General features: G+C 37.7%; 1 protein-coding gene across 2 annotated transcripts in view; it reads right to left on the reverse strand.

The window, feature by feature from the left end:
- LOC130199913 (neural cell adhesion molecule L1.1-like) overlaps positions 1-11162 on the reverse strand; it is a 34696-nt gene extending 23534 nt beyond the window's left edge. The window contains exons 1-4 of one of the 2 annotated variants that reach the window (XM_056423763.1): positions 11095-11162; positions 1257-1622; positions 404-418; positions 26-128 (exon numbers count right to left, since the gene is read on the reverse strand). In XM_056423763.1, coding sequence (XP_056279738.1) covers positions 26-128; positions 404-418; positions 1257-1401 — 263 coding nt within the window. In that variant the 5' untranslated portion in view covers positions 1402-1622; positions 11095-11162. The remainder of the gene's footprint in view (positions 1-25; positions 129-403; positions 419-1256; positions 1623-11094) is intronic. The other variant, XM_056423764.1, reaches the window with a different exon arrangement.
- Between the last annotated feature and the right edge of the window lie 4714 nt (positions 11163-15876).

The raw sequence follows: 15876 nt of genomic DNA on the forward strand, positions 1-15876 counted from the left end.
CAGACGAACACACACTCGTACGTACGTGGGTGCCGGGTTACCGGAGGCCTCACAGGGCAGATAGATGTCCTCCTGAGAGAAGGCTGTGTAGGACCTGGGCACGGCTGTGAGGATGGGAGGCTGAGACACTGAACACACACAAACACACACACACACACACACACACACACACTAGTCACCAAATGTTACGCTATGAAACTGGTTCAAAGTCCTGTTTGTGGACCCCCCAGACCCCCTAACCCCAGACCCCCTTACTCCGCCCAGACCCCCCAGACCCCCCACACCCCCAGACCACTAACCCCAGAGCCGCTCACTCCCCCAGTTTGGGTTTTATGAATAATTTGACTTTTTCATACTTTAGGAGCTTTGACATCTAAAGGTCACGACAAGGAGAGTCACTTACTGTTGTGCACTTTGTCTGTCCACAAGGAAGCAAGGGAAGGAGAGAAGGAGACAAGGGAAGCAGAGAAGGAAACAATGGAAGTAGAGAGAAAAAAACAAAGGAAGGAGAGCAGAGAATGAAACAAGGGAAGCAGAGAAGGAAAAAAGGGAAGGAGAGAAGAAAATAAGGGAAGGAGAGAAGGAAACAATGGAAGCAGAGAGAAAAAACAAAGGAAGGAGAGCAGAGAAGGAAACAAGGGAAGCAGATAAGGAAACAAGGGAAGCAGCGAATGAAACAAGGAAAGCAGAGAAGGAAACAAGGGAAGGAGAGAAGGAAACAAGGGGAGGAGAGCAGAAACAGTTAAACTCAGGAGCTGACGATGTTAGTAGATTATTTCACTGGATTATGAATAATTGATGAAAAACGATGCAGCGAAGAATCTAAAGAATTCGAAGTTACAACGTCACTGTCTCTTTAAATCATTAAAGTGGTGTTATCACACTGAGGAGGAGAAGGGGGGGAGAAGAGGAGGAGAGGAGGGGGAGAGAAGATGGGGAGAGGAGAGGAGGAGGAGGGGAGAGGAGAGGAGGAGGGGGAGAGGAGAGGAGGAGAGGGAGAGGAGAGGAGGAGGAGGAGAGGAGAGGAGGAGAGGGAGAGGAGGAGGAGGAGGAGGAGGGGAGGAGGAGGAGGAGAGGAGGAGAGGGAGAGGAGGAGGAGAGGAGGAGGGGAGAGGAGGAGGAGATGGGGAGAGTAGAGGAGGAGAGGAGGGGAGAGAAGATGGGGAGAGGAGAGGAGGGGAGAGGAGGAGGAGAGGGAGAGGAGAGGAGGAGGGGAGAGGAGAGGAGGAGAGGAGGAGAGGAGGAGGAGTACTCACAGTCGTTGGGGATGTCAATGGCTGCCTGTACGAGGGGAGGCGAGGAGGAGAGGAAGAACAGAGGGAGGAGGAGGAGGAGGACTGGGGGGAGGGGGGTGGGGGGAGGCCCCCGACAGCCGGTCCACCGACGCTGTGACACACACATCTCTCAGTGTCCCATGAAAAGTGATGCAACACACACACACACACTCACACACACACACACACACACACACACACACACAGGGAGCTCCCTCTGCCTCTGGAGAAGGAGACGAGTAAACAACTTGTTTTAAGCTGTTTGTGTCACTCTCTGCTCCGCTGTGGACGAGACAAAGAGGAAGAGGAGGGAGAGGAGGAAGAGGAGGAGGGAGGAGGATTGAACTCCTGAGAACAAAGGAGAGAAGGGGAGGAAGGGAGAGAGACAAGAAGAGAGACATTACTAACTTCATCAAACATTGACAAAACACATGTTATCACTGTGTGTGTGTATGTGTGTGTGTGTGTGTGTGTGTGTGTGTGTGTCCCTTCCTGCTGCGGAACACTGACCCGTGACAGCAGGCATGTCGGGGTGAGACAGATGGACCGGCTGGTGTTCCTTCATCAGAACATCACAAACACAAAAACTCAAAAACTCACAAAATTTGTAATTTGCTGGTTTTATTTAACCGACAAAAACCACAACACACACACACACACACACACACACATGGGGTAAGGAGGGACAGCTGGCTAATGTAGACCCCCTTCGACAACGAATAATTACACAACATGTCCCCAGCACACATCTCTCTCACTCACTCACACAGACACACACACACATACACACACATATACACACACACACATGACCCCCATTTCAGCTCCTATTGTGGCCAGATCCTCACTCTTGTCTGCTGTTGTTGTAAATTATGACTGTGGACTCACACACACATACACACCCACCCACACACACACCCCTGGGGCTGCTGTTACCTGCCAGGCTAATTTATAAATTAAATGACCCCAAACAGAACAGTGGGATGAAAGATGTGTGTGTGTGTGTGTGTGTGTGTGTGCGTGCATGTGTGTGTGATGTGCATTAACAAAGGAAAGATAACGACCAGCTGTAGGGTTCCCCAGATGTAATGAGGGTTGACGGATAATAAATGGCAGCTGATGTAAATGTCCCAGCATGCTCCAGTTCTTGTAATAATATGCACCCAGGTGGCGGCTGTAATCACCGTGGCTGCCAAAAACCAAGATGGTGACTGACAAAAAACAAGATGACCCCGGACGGACGAAAGCCAAGATGGTGAGGAATGAAACCAAGATGGTGACAAAAGAAACCAAGATGTTGAGGAATGAAACCAAGATGGTGACGAATGAAACCAAGATGTTGAGGAATGAAACCAAGATGGTGACGAATGAAACCAAGATGGTGACAAAAGAAACCAAGATGGTGAGGAATGAAACCAAGATGGTGACAAGAGAAACCAAGATGTTGAGGAATGAAACCAAGATGGTGACGAATGAAACCAAGATGTTGAGGAATGAAACCAAGATGGTGACGAATGAAACCAAGATGGTGACAAAAGAAACCAAGATGGTGAGGAATGAAACCAAGATGGTGACGAGTGAAACCAAGATGGTGACAAAAGAAACCAAGATGGTGAGGAATGAAACCAAGATGGTGACAAGAGAAACCAAGATGGTGACGAATGAAACCAAGATGGTGACGAGTGAAACCAAGATGGTGACAAAAGAAACCAAGATGGTGACGAATGAAACCAAGATGGTGACGAGTGAAACCAAGATGGTGACAAAAGAAACCAAGATGGTGAGGAATGAAACCAAGATGGTGACGAATGAAACCAAGATGTTGAGGAATGAAACCAAGATGGTGACGAATGAAACCAAGATGGTGACAAAAGAAACCAAGATGGTGAGGAATGAAACCAAGATGGTGACGAGTGAAACCAAGATGGTGACAAAAGAAACCAAGATGGTGAGGAATGAAACCAAGATGGTGACAAGAGAAACCAAGATGGTGACGAATGAAACCAAGATGGTGACGAGTGAAACCAAGATGGTGACAAAAGAAACCAAGATGGTGACGAATGAAACCAAGATGGTGACGAGTGAAACCAAGATGGTGACAAAAGAAACCAAGATGGTGAGGAATGAAACCAAGATGGTGACAAGAGAAACCAAGATGGTGACGAATGAAACCAAGATGGTGATGAATGAAACCAAGATGGTGACGAGTGAAACCAAGATGGTGACAAAAGAAACCAAGATGGTGACGAATGAAACCAAGATGGTGACAAAAGAAACCAAGATGGTGACGAGTGAAACCAAGATGGTGACAAAAGAAACCAAGATGGTGACGAATGAAACCAAGATGGTGACGAATGAAACCAAGATGGTGACAAAAGAAACCAAGATGGTGACGAATGAAACCAAGATGGTGACGAATGAAACTAAGATGTGACGAATGAAACCAAGATGGTGACGAATGAAACCAAGATGGTGACAAAAGAAACCAAGATGGTGACAAAAGAAACCAAGATGGTGACGAATGAAACCAGGCTAGTGACTGAAAGTTGTTGATTATACTCAAATATACACAAATATATGCAATTATACGCAAATATACACAGAACCTGAGGGACTTTAGAGGGGTGGGGTGGGTGGGGCAGGTGGATCGGCCAGTCCACATAGGGACGTCTGAGAGGAGGAGGGGAGGCCAGGCAGGTGCACGTGGGACGGGGGAGGGGGGGGGGGGGTAAATAGAGAATGCGATGGAGCAAGAAATTAATTCATTGTTGGATGGAATTGAGAAGTGTGGATGTAGAGATGAAGCAACGAAAATAAAGAGCTTCCTCCTCAGTACACACAGACACACACATGCACACACACATACATATACACACACCAGCTGTGACAGTGTAACCCACGGCGATGCATCTGTCAACAATAACATTGGAAACGTAATGCTCTGAAACATGACAGCTGTTACTGGGGGTTGTGATGCGTTCAGGCTCCTGTCAGGAGAAGTGAGTCGTCGGCCGAAGTGTTCCCATGGAGCTCAGACGGGGAACACGACGCCGTCCTCGTACTGCACGGCTCAGATTCAACATCTTCACTGAGGAACTCTGAATATTGATCAGGAGCCTCGGCCTAAGTGTCCCATCTGCTGGTTGGCTGCCGATCAATACTTGATCGGATATCACGTGTGACTGTGAGGGGGAGGGGCTATTATGAGCACCGCAAAGTAGAAGAGTAATGGAGGTTTGGTGAAAGAAAACCAGCGTTGATGGAGAAGTAACCGGAAACTCAGGGGGGGGGGGGGGGGATGAAGCTGCATTGTCTCTCCTGACCACCCGGGGGCGACTCCTCTGGTTGTATAGAAGTGCTTCATGTTTTAAAGCTGCATTCTCTCTCCTGGCCACCAGGGGGTGCCTCCTCTGGTTGTATAGAAGTCTATGCTTCATGTGTTAAAGCTGCATTCTCTATCCTGGCCACCAGGGGGTGACTCCTCTGGTTGTATAGAAGTCTGTGCTTCATGCGTTAAGGAACATCGTGGTTTGGATTAAAATAAGTTCCTAAACTAAATGAAACATAAAGTAACATCAAAACATGAAACACTTAGAAAATAACTAAACAACAATATTTAGGAACCAAATCTCAAGCTACTGGATTATTAAAGATATTAATAACAATAACAATAATATTAATAATAATAAAACCAATAATATTAATAAGAATAATGTCCCTTCCAGTGTTCGTTGCCCTTCATCCCGTCTCCCAGGTGTTTGTGTTTCTCTATTTCCACTTGACTCCTTCTTTATCTCCCTTTCTCTTTCATCCCTTTATATCTGACCCCCCCCCCCCTCCTCCACCAATACCCTGAGAGAACAGGAAGGAAGGTTTACGTTAAAAAGACATTTGATGCTTATCATATTATTCAATCAGTCTGTGAAAATGTCTCTTTGCTTTGTGAGTCTGTGTGTGAGGCCCCGCCCCCATCACCATGGTAACCCCCTGACTCCAGAACACGCTGCCCCTCCTTCTTTCTCCCCCATCCCCCACATCCCTCTCTCTCTGGTGCCACTCCCTGAATCTCCTCGATTCACCTCACACACACACGCACACAGACACGCACGCACACGGACACGCACATGCACACGCAAATGCACATGCACACACGGACACGCACATGCACACACACACACGCAAATGCACGCGCACACAAGCACGCACATGCACATGTACACACACATACACACACACACACACACTTATATACGATATACACTCAGACAGGAAGAGGACATGAAGACATGAGGAACACATTCTTCTCATTTCTCACACAAAGCCTCCTTCTGTGGAGGAGAATATAAAAAATGAGGGAAAGAAAAAGAGGAGGGAGACAGGGCGTGAGAGAAAGGGAAAGAGAGAGAGAAAGAGACAGAGAGAGAGTTCTCCCCAAAAACTAAAACCTGGTCCCAAAAGAGGTTCTGATCTACGTCGTGAGGAAGCTTCCAGAACACTGACAACACAATAATGTAGTGAAGCATGAGAGACTGACAACACACGAAGACTAATAGAAACATATGAAACGTGACGAATAGAAACATATGAAACATGTGACGAATAGAAACATATGAAACATGTGACGAATAGAAACATATGAACATGTGACTAATAGAAACATGTCACTGATAAAACCACATGAAACATGTGACAAATAAAAACATATGAAACATGTGACGAATAGAAACATATGAAACATGTGACGAATAGAAACATATGAAACATGTGACTAATAGAAACATATGAAACATGTGACTAATAGAAACATGTCACTGATAAAACCACATGAAACATGTGACAAATAAAAACATATGAAACATGTGACGAATAGAAACATATGAAACATGCGACTAATAAAAACATATGAAACATGTGACGAATAGAAACATATGAAACATGCGACTAATAGAAACATATGAAACATGTGACTAATAAAAACATATGAAACATGTGACAAATAGAAACATATGAAACATGCGACTAATAGAAACATATGAAACATGTGACTAATAGAAACATATGAAACATGTGACTAACAGAAACATATGAAACATGTGACTAATAGAAACATGTGACTAATATAAACACTTAAAACATGTGACTAATAAAAACATATGAAACATGTGACTAATATAAACACTTAAAACATGTGACTAATAAAAATATATGAAACATGTGACTTATAGAAACATATGAAACATGTGACTTATAGAAACATATAAAACATGTGACTAATAGAAACATATGAAACGTGACAAATAGAAACATATGAAACATGTGACTAATAGAAACATATAAAACATGTGACTAATAGAAACATATGAAACATGTGACTCATAGAAACATATGAAACATGTGACAAATAGAAACATATGAAACATGTGACTAATAGAAACATATGAAACATGTGACAAATAGAAACATATAAAACATGTGACTAATAGAAACATATGAAACATGTGACAAATAGAAACATATGAAACATGTGACTAATAGAAACATATGAAACATGTGACTAATAGAAACATGTGACTAATATAAACCCTTAAAACATGTGATGAATAAAAACATATGAAACATGTGACTAACATAAACACTTAAAACATGTGACTAATAAAAATATATGAAACATGTGACTAATAGAAACATATAAAACATGTGACTAATAGAAACATATGAAACATGTGACTCATAGAAACATATGAACATGTGACAAATAGAAACATATGAAACATGTGACTAATAGAAACATATGAAACATGTGACAAATAGAAACATATGAAACATGTGACTAATATAAACACTTAAAACATGTGACTAATAAAAACATAGGAAACATGTGACGAATAGAAACATATGAAACATGCGACTTATAGAAACATATGAAACATGTGACTAATAGAAACATATGAAACATGTGACTAATAGAAACATATAAAACATGTGACTAATAGAAACATATGAAACATGTGACTTATAGAAACATATGAAACATGTGACGAATAGAAACACATGAAACATGTGACTAATTGAAACACATAACACATATGACTAATATAAACACTTAAAACATGTGACGAATAGAAACATATGAAACATGTGACTAATAGAAACATATGAAACATGTGACTAATCGAAACATATGAAACATGTGACTAATAGAAACACATGAAACATGTGACAAATAGAAACACATGAAACATGTGACTAATAGAATCATATGAAACATGTGACAAATAGAAAGATACGAAACATGTGACTAATAGAAACATATGAAACATGTGACTAATAGAAACATATGAAACATGTGACTAATAGAAACATATGAAACATGTGACAAATAGAAACATATGAAACATGTTACTAATAGAAACATATGACACATCTGACTAATAGAAACATATGAAACATGTGACAAATAGAAACACATGACACATCTGACTAATAGAAACATATGAAACATGTGACAAATAGAAACACATGAAACATGCGACGAATAGAAACATATGAAACATGTGACTAATAGAAACATATGAAACATGTGACAAATATAAACACATGAAACATGTGACTCATAGAAACACATGAGACATATGACTAATAGAAACATATGAAACATGTGACTAATAGAAACATATGAAACATGTGACTAATAAACACATGAACCATGTGACTAATAGAAACACATGAAACATGTGACAAATAGAAACATATGAAACATGTGAATGAAACATGTGACAAATAGAAACACATGAAACATGTGACTAATAGAAACATATGAAACATGTGACTAATATAAACATATGAAACATGTGACAAATAGAAACATATGAAACATGTGACTAATAGAAACATATGAAACATGTGACTAATAGAAACATATGAAACGTGACAAATAGAAACATATGAAACATGTGACTAATAGAAACATATGAAACATGTGACATGTGACTCATAGAAACATATGAAACATGTGACTAATAGAAACATATGAAACATGTGACTAATAGAAACATATGAAACATGACAAATATAAACATATGAAACATGTGACTAATAGAAACATATAAAACATGTGACTAATAGAAACATATGAAACATGTGACTAATAGAAACATATGAAACATGTGACTCATAGAAACATATGAAACATGTGACTAATGGAAACATATGAAACATGTGACTAATAGAAACATATAAAACATGTGACGAATAGAAACACATGAAACATGTGACAAATAGAAACATATGAAACATGTGACAAATAGAAACATATGAAACATGTGACTAATATAAACACTTAAAACATGTGACTAATAAAAACATATGAAACATGTGACGAATAGAAACATATGAAACATGCGACTTATAGAAACATATGAAACATGTGACTAATAGAAACATATGAAACATGTGACTCATCGAAACATATAAAACATGTGACTAATAGAAACATATAAAACATGTGACTAATAGAAACATATGAAACATGTGACTAATAGAAACATATGAAACATGTGACTAATAGAAACATATAAAACATGTGACTAATAGAAACATATGAAACATGTGACTAATAGAAACATATGAAACATGTGACTTATAGAAACATATGAAACATGTGACGAATAGAAACACATGAAACATGTGACTAATTGAAACACATAACACATATGACTAATATAAACACTTAAAACATGTGACGAATAGAAACATATGAAACATGTGACTAATAGAAACATATGAAACATGTGACTAATAGAAACATATGAAACATGTGACTAATCGAAACATATGAAACATGTGACTAATAGAAACACATGAAACATGTGACAAATAGAAACACATGAAACATGTGACTAATAGAATCATATGAAACATGTGACAAATAGAAAGATACGAAACATGTGACTAATAGAAACATATGAAACATGTGACTAATAGAAACATATGAAACATGTGACTAATAGAAACATATGAAACATGTGACAAATAGAAACATATGAAACATGTTACTAATAGAAACATATGACACATCTGACTAATAGAAACATATGAAACATGTGACAAATAGAAACACATGACACATCTGACTAATAGAAACATATGAAACATGTGACAAATAGAAACACATGAAACATGCGACGAATAGAAACATATGAAACATGTGACTAATAGAAACATATGAAACATGTGACAAATATAAACACATGAAACATGTGACTCATAGAAACACATGAAACATGTGACTAATAGAAACATATGAAACATGTGAAACATTTGACAAGTAGAAACACATGAGACATATGACTAATAGAAACATATGAAACATGTGACTAATAGAAACATATGAAACATGTGACAAATAGAAACATATGAAACATGTGACTAATAAACACATGAACCATGTGACTAATAGAAACACATGAAACATGTGACAAATATAAACATATGAAACATGTGACAAATAGAAACACATGAAACATGTGACTAATAGAAACATATGAAACATGTGACTAATATAAACATATGAAACATGTGACTAATATAAACATATGAAACATGTGACAAATAGAAACATATGAAACATGTGACTAATAGAAACATATGAAACATGTGACTAATAGAAACATATGAAACGTGACAAATAGAAACATATGAAACATGTGACTAATAGAAACATATGAAACATGTGACTCATAGAAACATATGAAACATGTGACTCATAGAAACATATGAAACATGTGACAAATAGAAACATATGAAACATGTGACTAATAGAAACATATGAAACATGTGACTAATAGAAACATATGAAACATGACAAATATAAACATATGAAACATGTGACTAATAGAAAGATATAAAACATGTGACTAATAGAAACATATGAAACATGTGACTAATAGAAACATATGAAACATGTGACTCATAGAAACATATGAAACATGTGACTAATGGAAACATATGAAACATGTGACTAATAGAAACATATAAAACATGTGACGAATAGAAACACATGAAACATGTGACAAATAGAAACATATGAAACATGTGACAAATAGAAACATATGAAACATGTGACTAATATAAACAGACTAATAAAAACATATGAAACATGTGACGAATAGAAACATATGAAACATGCGACTTATAGAAACATATGAAACATGTGACTAATAGAAACATATGAAACATGTGACTAATAGAAACATATGAAACATGTGACTCATCGAAACATATAAAACATGTGACTAATAGAAACATATAAAACATGTGACTAATAGAAACATATGAAACATGTGACTAATAGAAACATATGAAACATGTGACTAATAGAAACATATGAAACATGTGACAAATAGAAACATATGAAACATGTGACAAATAGAAACATGTGACAAATAGAAACATATGAAACATGTGACTCATAGAAACATGAAACATGTGAAATATGTGACTAATAGAAACATGTGAAACATGTGTCTAATAGAAACACATGAAACATGTGAAATATGTGACTAATAGAAACATATGAAACATGTGGCAAATAGAAACATATGAAACATGTGACAAATAGAAACATATGAAACATGTGACAAATAGAAACATGAAACATGTGAAATATGTGACTAATAGAAACATATGAAACATATGACTAATAATAATTATAATTATGAACTGTGAAACTGCCTCACATGATGTAACACATACACACACACACACACAGACACACACACACACACAGACAGCATGGGGGATGCCATTGTTTTCATCTTACCTTGGCAGGTGTGGCGTCTCTCTGCTGCTCTCTTATCTCCTTCTTCTCCTTCTTGTTGTTGTTGTTCTCCTTCTTCTTCTTGTTGTTGTTCTTCTTCTCCTTCTCTTTATTTGGTTCCTCCTGTCGTGTTTTTATTTCCTCCTCTGATGCTGCAGTGGTCCATAGAACACACCCTTCTGAGCGCGGCCTCTCCTCCCTCCTTTTCCTCCTTGCTGCTCTCTGATTGGCTGCCTCACAGGGATGACATCAGCCTCTCTCTCTCTCTCTCTCTCTCTCTCTCTGTATTCCCCTGGTACTTCCTGCCCCTCCCTTCTTATTTACCTCCTCTGGTTTCCTGACACAATGAAGATGAATAAAAGTATTTGTACAAACGATCACATTGAATAAGCAACAACAACATGTTGGATTTCAAAATAAAATTAATTCTTTTAGTTAGTAATAATTTGTAATGCAATCTTTTATTGAACAAAGAAAATAAACCCTTTGAAGATTAAAGGCAAAAGAAATGATGAATATTAAATCTAACTTCCGTTCACGGTATTAGATTTACATTCTGACTCATCATTTCCACTTCTGATATTAATATGTTGTGAAAGAATGACGAAGGATGCTTTGGAGGCGGGGCTACTAGGTGATTGACGGACGTGTTCACGCCGTCTCTACGTCCCTCCCCCTCAGTCCATATATGGTCACGTCCTGTTCACTGGTAGCAAAAAACAAGATGGTGACGGAGAAATTGTGGAACTGGAGGCTTCAAAACGTCATGAAACAAACGTTGTAACCGTGGTTACTGAAGCAGCAGCCTGTGGCCATGCAATGTTACGCAACACACGGGACATTTCAAAATAAAAGAGCTGGTAAACAAAATCAAAACCGATCGTGACAGTAAGAAGTGGACGTCGTCATGGTGACGTCACCTGTCTGATGTGGACCTTTTGAAGCCTCCAGTTCAACAATGTCACTGACGCCATCTTGGTTTTTTGCAACCAGTAACAAGGAAGTGACCATATATGGACTGAGGAGGAGGGACCTAGAGACGTATACATCTCTAGTGTCAACATGTCAATCACCTCGTAGCCCCGCCCCTAAAGCGTCCCCTGCTTTACGGTCAGTTTGACTCTATGGTCCATAATGTACGAAACGATGACATCATGCTGTATAGAAGAAGACTTGAAACTAGAGACTGCGACATAAACTCATGTTTACAATGTTTACTGAGGGAATACATGAAGAGAGAAGTAGAGTCACTATATAGACTTATATACAACCAATGGAGCCCCCTGGTGGTCAGTAGCGAGAATGCAGCTTTAACACTTAAAACATAGACTTCTATACAACCTGAGGAGTCGCCCTCTGGTGGTCAGTAGAGAGAATGCAGCTTTAACACATGAAGCATAGACTTCTATACAACCAGAGGAGTCGCCCCCTGGTGGTCAGGAGAGAGAATGCAGCTTTAACACATGAAGCATAGACTTCTATACAACCAGAGGAGTCGCCCCCTGGTGGTCAGGAGAGAGAATGCAGCTTTAACACATGACGCATAGACTTCTATACAACCAGAGGAGTCGCCCCCTGGTGGTCAGGAGAGAGAATGCAGCTTTAACACATGAAGCATAGACTTCTATACAACCAGAGGAGTCGCCCCCTGGTGGTCAGGAGAGAGAATGCAGCTTTAACACATGAAGCATAGACTTCTATACAACCAGAGGAGTCGCCCCCTGGTGGTCAGGAGAGAGAATGCAGCTTTAACACATGAAGCAAACACAAATGAACTCCATCCCGGTTGAACTGCAGTCGGCTGTAAAGTGAAGCCACATCTTCTTATCCAGAAATCTCCTTCACCTTTTGTCTCCATGCTTTTCCCGCTTGGCTCCTCCTCCTGCTCCTCCTCTTACTCCTCCTCCTCCATCATTTAATTAAAAATGAGTGTCTGTTGTACCTGGACTATAACTGGCCAGTGCGACTATGTGGCATTCAGAGCGTGTGTGTGTGTGTGTGTGTGTGTGTGTGTGTGTGTGTGTGTGTGTGTGTGTGTGTGTGTGTGTGTGTGTGTGTGTGTGTGTGTGTGTGAATGTGATGACATGTCCCAGACAAAGCCAGACACAAGACAAGGGCATTTGAGAGAAGAGAAAGATCCTCATCTGCTGTATTGATCACTGCACACACACTCACAGAAAGACACACACAGAAAGACACACACAACAAGACACACACGCACACACACACACAAAGATACACCCAGAGACACAGACACACACACATATGTATGTTTGTGTATGTGTGTATATATATATATATACATATATATAATGGTAACACCACTTATGAGCTTACACCCACCTGGTCATCTCTACCACTCACCTGTTAGCCACACACACCTGGTCATCTCCCTGGGGGATTAATAAAGTACTTATATCATAATAATATGGTATATTATAATAAAGAACTGTATAGTATAAACTGCAATGTAATCTTAAATATTGCTACTGTATTTGTCTTACTGCTTTTTAAAAACTTTTTTATTTTTATTTGTATTAGTGCTCACTCCGACCTGCCGCGTCCCCACCGAGGGGCGAATACAGGAACATCCTCTCTTAGATTAGATTAGATTAGATAATCCTTTATTAGTCCCACAATGGGGAAATTGCAGGATCACAGCAGCGGGTGCACATTAGAGGATTAATAAACAAAATACAATAACAATATTAAATGTACAGAGGAATACAAAATATATATATATACAAGGTAGTGATTAAAGTGAATTGTCAGCAGGTTAAAGTGATCCATTTATACATCTGAACATTTAAACAAGTCTAAGGATAATACCAATGTGGGGTTGGAAAAAATGAAAAATGAAAAATGTCCACATCATTGGCATCTTGGAGTGTTTGGCCAAATAAGTCGGCCCATCCGATGTTGTCCCACAGCGCCGCTCGTCGGCTCCGTTCGGACAGTCCTTCTGCCCGTTGCACTGCAAAGCCTGGGGGAGACACTCGCTTATGTCCCACAGGGGAGCTGGCCGAGGGGACATCGGGCGCCTCCGTCCAGCCGGCCGGCCAGCAGCTCTCCGTTGTCCTGTCCGCTCGTATAACCCGTCGAGCGCAGCGTGCGTGTCCTTATCTAATAGTAATAACAATACAGCGAAATGAAGAATACAATATAACTTACTACTGTACTAGTTATCATACTATAAGTATACTTGGTAGGTCTGATGGCTAAATGTATTGACCGTGTTGAAATCAGATGTAATTCATGTACATATACTGTATATGTATCCGTTTATGTATATGTATATGATATATACATATACATATACATAAACATATACAGATACATACACATATACATAAACATATACATAAACAGATACATATACATAAACATAAACAGATACAAATACATATACATATACATAAACAGATACAGATACATAAACATATACATATACATAAACAGATATATAAACAGATACATATACATAAACAGATACATATACATATACATAAACATATACATATACATAAACAGATACAAATACATATACATATACATAAACAGATACAAATACATATACATATACATAAACAGATACAGATACATAAACATATACATATACATACACAGATACAGATAGATAAACATATACATATACATAAACAGATACATAAACAGATACATATACATAAACAGATACATAAACAGATACATAAACAGTTACATATACATAAACAGATACATAAACAGATACATAAACAGATACATATACATAAACAGATACAAATACATATACATATACATAAACAGATACAAATACATGAACAGATAAATAAACAGATACAGATACATAAACATATACATATACATAAACAGATACAAATACATATACATATAGATAAACAGATACAAATACATAAACAGATACATATACATAAACAGATACATAAACAGATACATAGACATAAACAGATACATATACAGATACATATACATATACATAAACATATACATTTACATAAACAGATACAAATACATATACATATACATAAACAGATACATATACATAAACAGATACATAAACAGATACATATACATAAACATATACATAAACAGATACATATACATAAACAGATACATATACATAAACATATACATATACATAAACAGATACAAATACATATACATATACATAAACAGATACAAATACATAAACAGATACATAAACAGATACATATACATAAACAGATACATATACATAAACATATACAAAAACATAAACAGATACATATACATAAACAGATACATATACATAAACATATACATATACATAAACAGATACAAATACATATACATAAACAGATACAAATACATAAACAGATACATAAACAGATACATAAACAGATACATATACATAAACAGATACAGATACATAAACATATACATATACATAAACAGATACATAAACAGATACATATACATAAACAGATACAAATACATATACATATACATAAACAGATACAAATACATATACATAATCAGATACAGATACATAAACATATACATATACATAAACAGATACAGATAGATAAACATATACATATACATAAACAGATACATATACACAAACAGATACATAAACATATACATATACATAAACAGATATATAAACATATACATATACATAAACAGATACAAATACATATACATATACATAAACAGATACAAATACATATACATATACATAATCAGATACAGATACATAAACATATACATATACATAAACAG

The sequence above is a fragment of the Pseudoliparis swirei genome, chromosome 9 (genome assembly GCF_029220125.1).
Source record: "Pseudoliparis swirei isolate HS2019 ecotype Mariana Trench chromosome 9, NWPU_hadal_v1, whole genome shotgun sequence".
Taxonomy (NCBI): Eukaryota; Metazoa; Chordata; class Actinopteri; order Perciformes; family Liparidae; genus Pseudoliparis; species Pseudoliparis swirei.